The sequence below is a fragment of the Carya illinoinensis genome, chromosome 8, assembly GCF_018687715.1.
Source record: "Carya illinoinensis cultivar Pawnee chromosome 8, C.illinoinensisPawnee_v1, whole genome shotgun sequence".
Classification (NCBI taxonomy): Eukaryota; Viridiplantae; Streptophyta; class Magnoliopsida; order Fagales; family Juglandaceae; genus Carya; species Carya illinoinensis.
Genome location: NC_056759.1, coordinates 11759408 through 11760698, shown reverse-complemented (window position 1 = coordinate 11760698; position 1291 = coordinate 11759408). Strand labels below are relative to the sequence as shown.

At 40.0% G+C, this 1291-nt stretch overlaps 1 protein-coding gene across 1 annotated transcript; it reads left to right on the top strand.

Moving 5' to 3' along the window:
* The first annotated feature begins 206 nt into the window (after positions 1 to 206).
* On the top strand, positions 207 to 776 carry LOC122274409 (zinc finger protein 6-like). The gene has a single exon (XM_043083449.1). The coding sequence runs from the start codon at positions 207 to 209 to the stop codon at positions 774 to 776; it is 570 nt and encodes a 189-aa protein (XP_042939383.1).
* The last annotated feature ends 515 nt before the right edge of the window (positions 777 to 1291 follow it).

Genomic DNA, 1291 nt, shown 5'->3' with positions numbered 1-1291 from the left:
CTATCTTGCCTGCTGTTCATTGTTTGTTAACGATGAGGCCAAAAGTTTAATTGATTTTTGTTTTAATTTTCTTAATCCAAAAACTAATTAATCCATTTCCTATAAAAATAGGGCATTTGGTTTTAAACAAATGCATGTCAGATAAAAGTCTCTCAAATTGCATGCCAGCTGAAAGCTCGACTCCAACCAATTTTTCATCCACTAGCATGGCCGATGAAAATCCCACTAGTTCGAGACTTAGATTATTCGGATTTCCGTTGATGGAACAACAAGAACTTGCAGTCAAGAGAGAGAACTTTGAAGATCAGGAACAAAGAAAATTCATGTGTCAATTTTGCCGTCGAGCATTTGCCAACTCCCAAGCATTAGGGGGCCACCAAAATGCACACAAGCGAGAGCGCCAAAGAGCCAGGCGTTCCCAGTTTCACAGTGCTCATCATAGGCAGTACTTCATTGCAGCTGCGCGCGCGCCAGTTAATCTAACATCGCACGCCGTGAGATCTGCATCGGTGCTGCCCATTTTTTCAAGAGGATACGTTAGCACTAACAGCGCTGCTGCTACTAGCTTCGAGTCGCGATCACAGGCGGCACATGCAAATTTTTATCCATTCCGGCCGCCTTTGATTTCATTCTTTCCTCCTCGATTTTTGGAGGCGAGCCCAGTGCAGTTTGCTTCTAATGCGCAGTCGTTGGCTGAATTCTCAGCTGGTAAGTTGCCAGAGGGGGAGTTAGGTGCCGATCTCCATCTAAAGTTGTCTCCCTCTGGCTCTGGATAATAGTTAGATTAGATGAACCCTAAGGCATGAAACCAGATCCCTATTCGAAAAAATCTTTGTCGTATATATTTATATATATGCATTATTAATTTAGAGTTTGAATTTGAAGGTTTAAGCTGGTTGACAAGCTCCAATAAAATGGCCTATTTGGATTGCAAGCAGTCATGCAATTAAGTTGGTTTTTCCAGTTTGTTCCTTGCAGACCAGTATCTGGTATGTACTATATATAGTCTAATATAAAACAATATATATGATGGAACATGTTAGATTAGAAAGATCACAACGGAAAAGGTTGGAAACATTCACAAATTAACCTGATTAATTTGTATATTTAGCAGCGGAGAACATCAATTTATACAAAAACTTAGAATAAATAATAAGAAAAATTAAGTGTCCACTTCTTTTTTTTTTTTTTTTTTTTTTTATATATTGGGGAATTGGGGGAGGAGGATCGAACCCAAGACCTCTCTTATGGAGGCTGAGTCCCAAGCTATCTGAGTCACGTGCTCTTGGCA

Excerpts from the sequence above, each read along its gene's own strand:
- LOC122274409 (XM_043083449.1), top strand. The coding sequence starts at position 207 with ATGGCCGATGAAAATCCCACTAGTTCGAGACTTAGATTATTCGGATTT.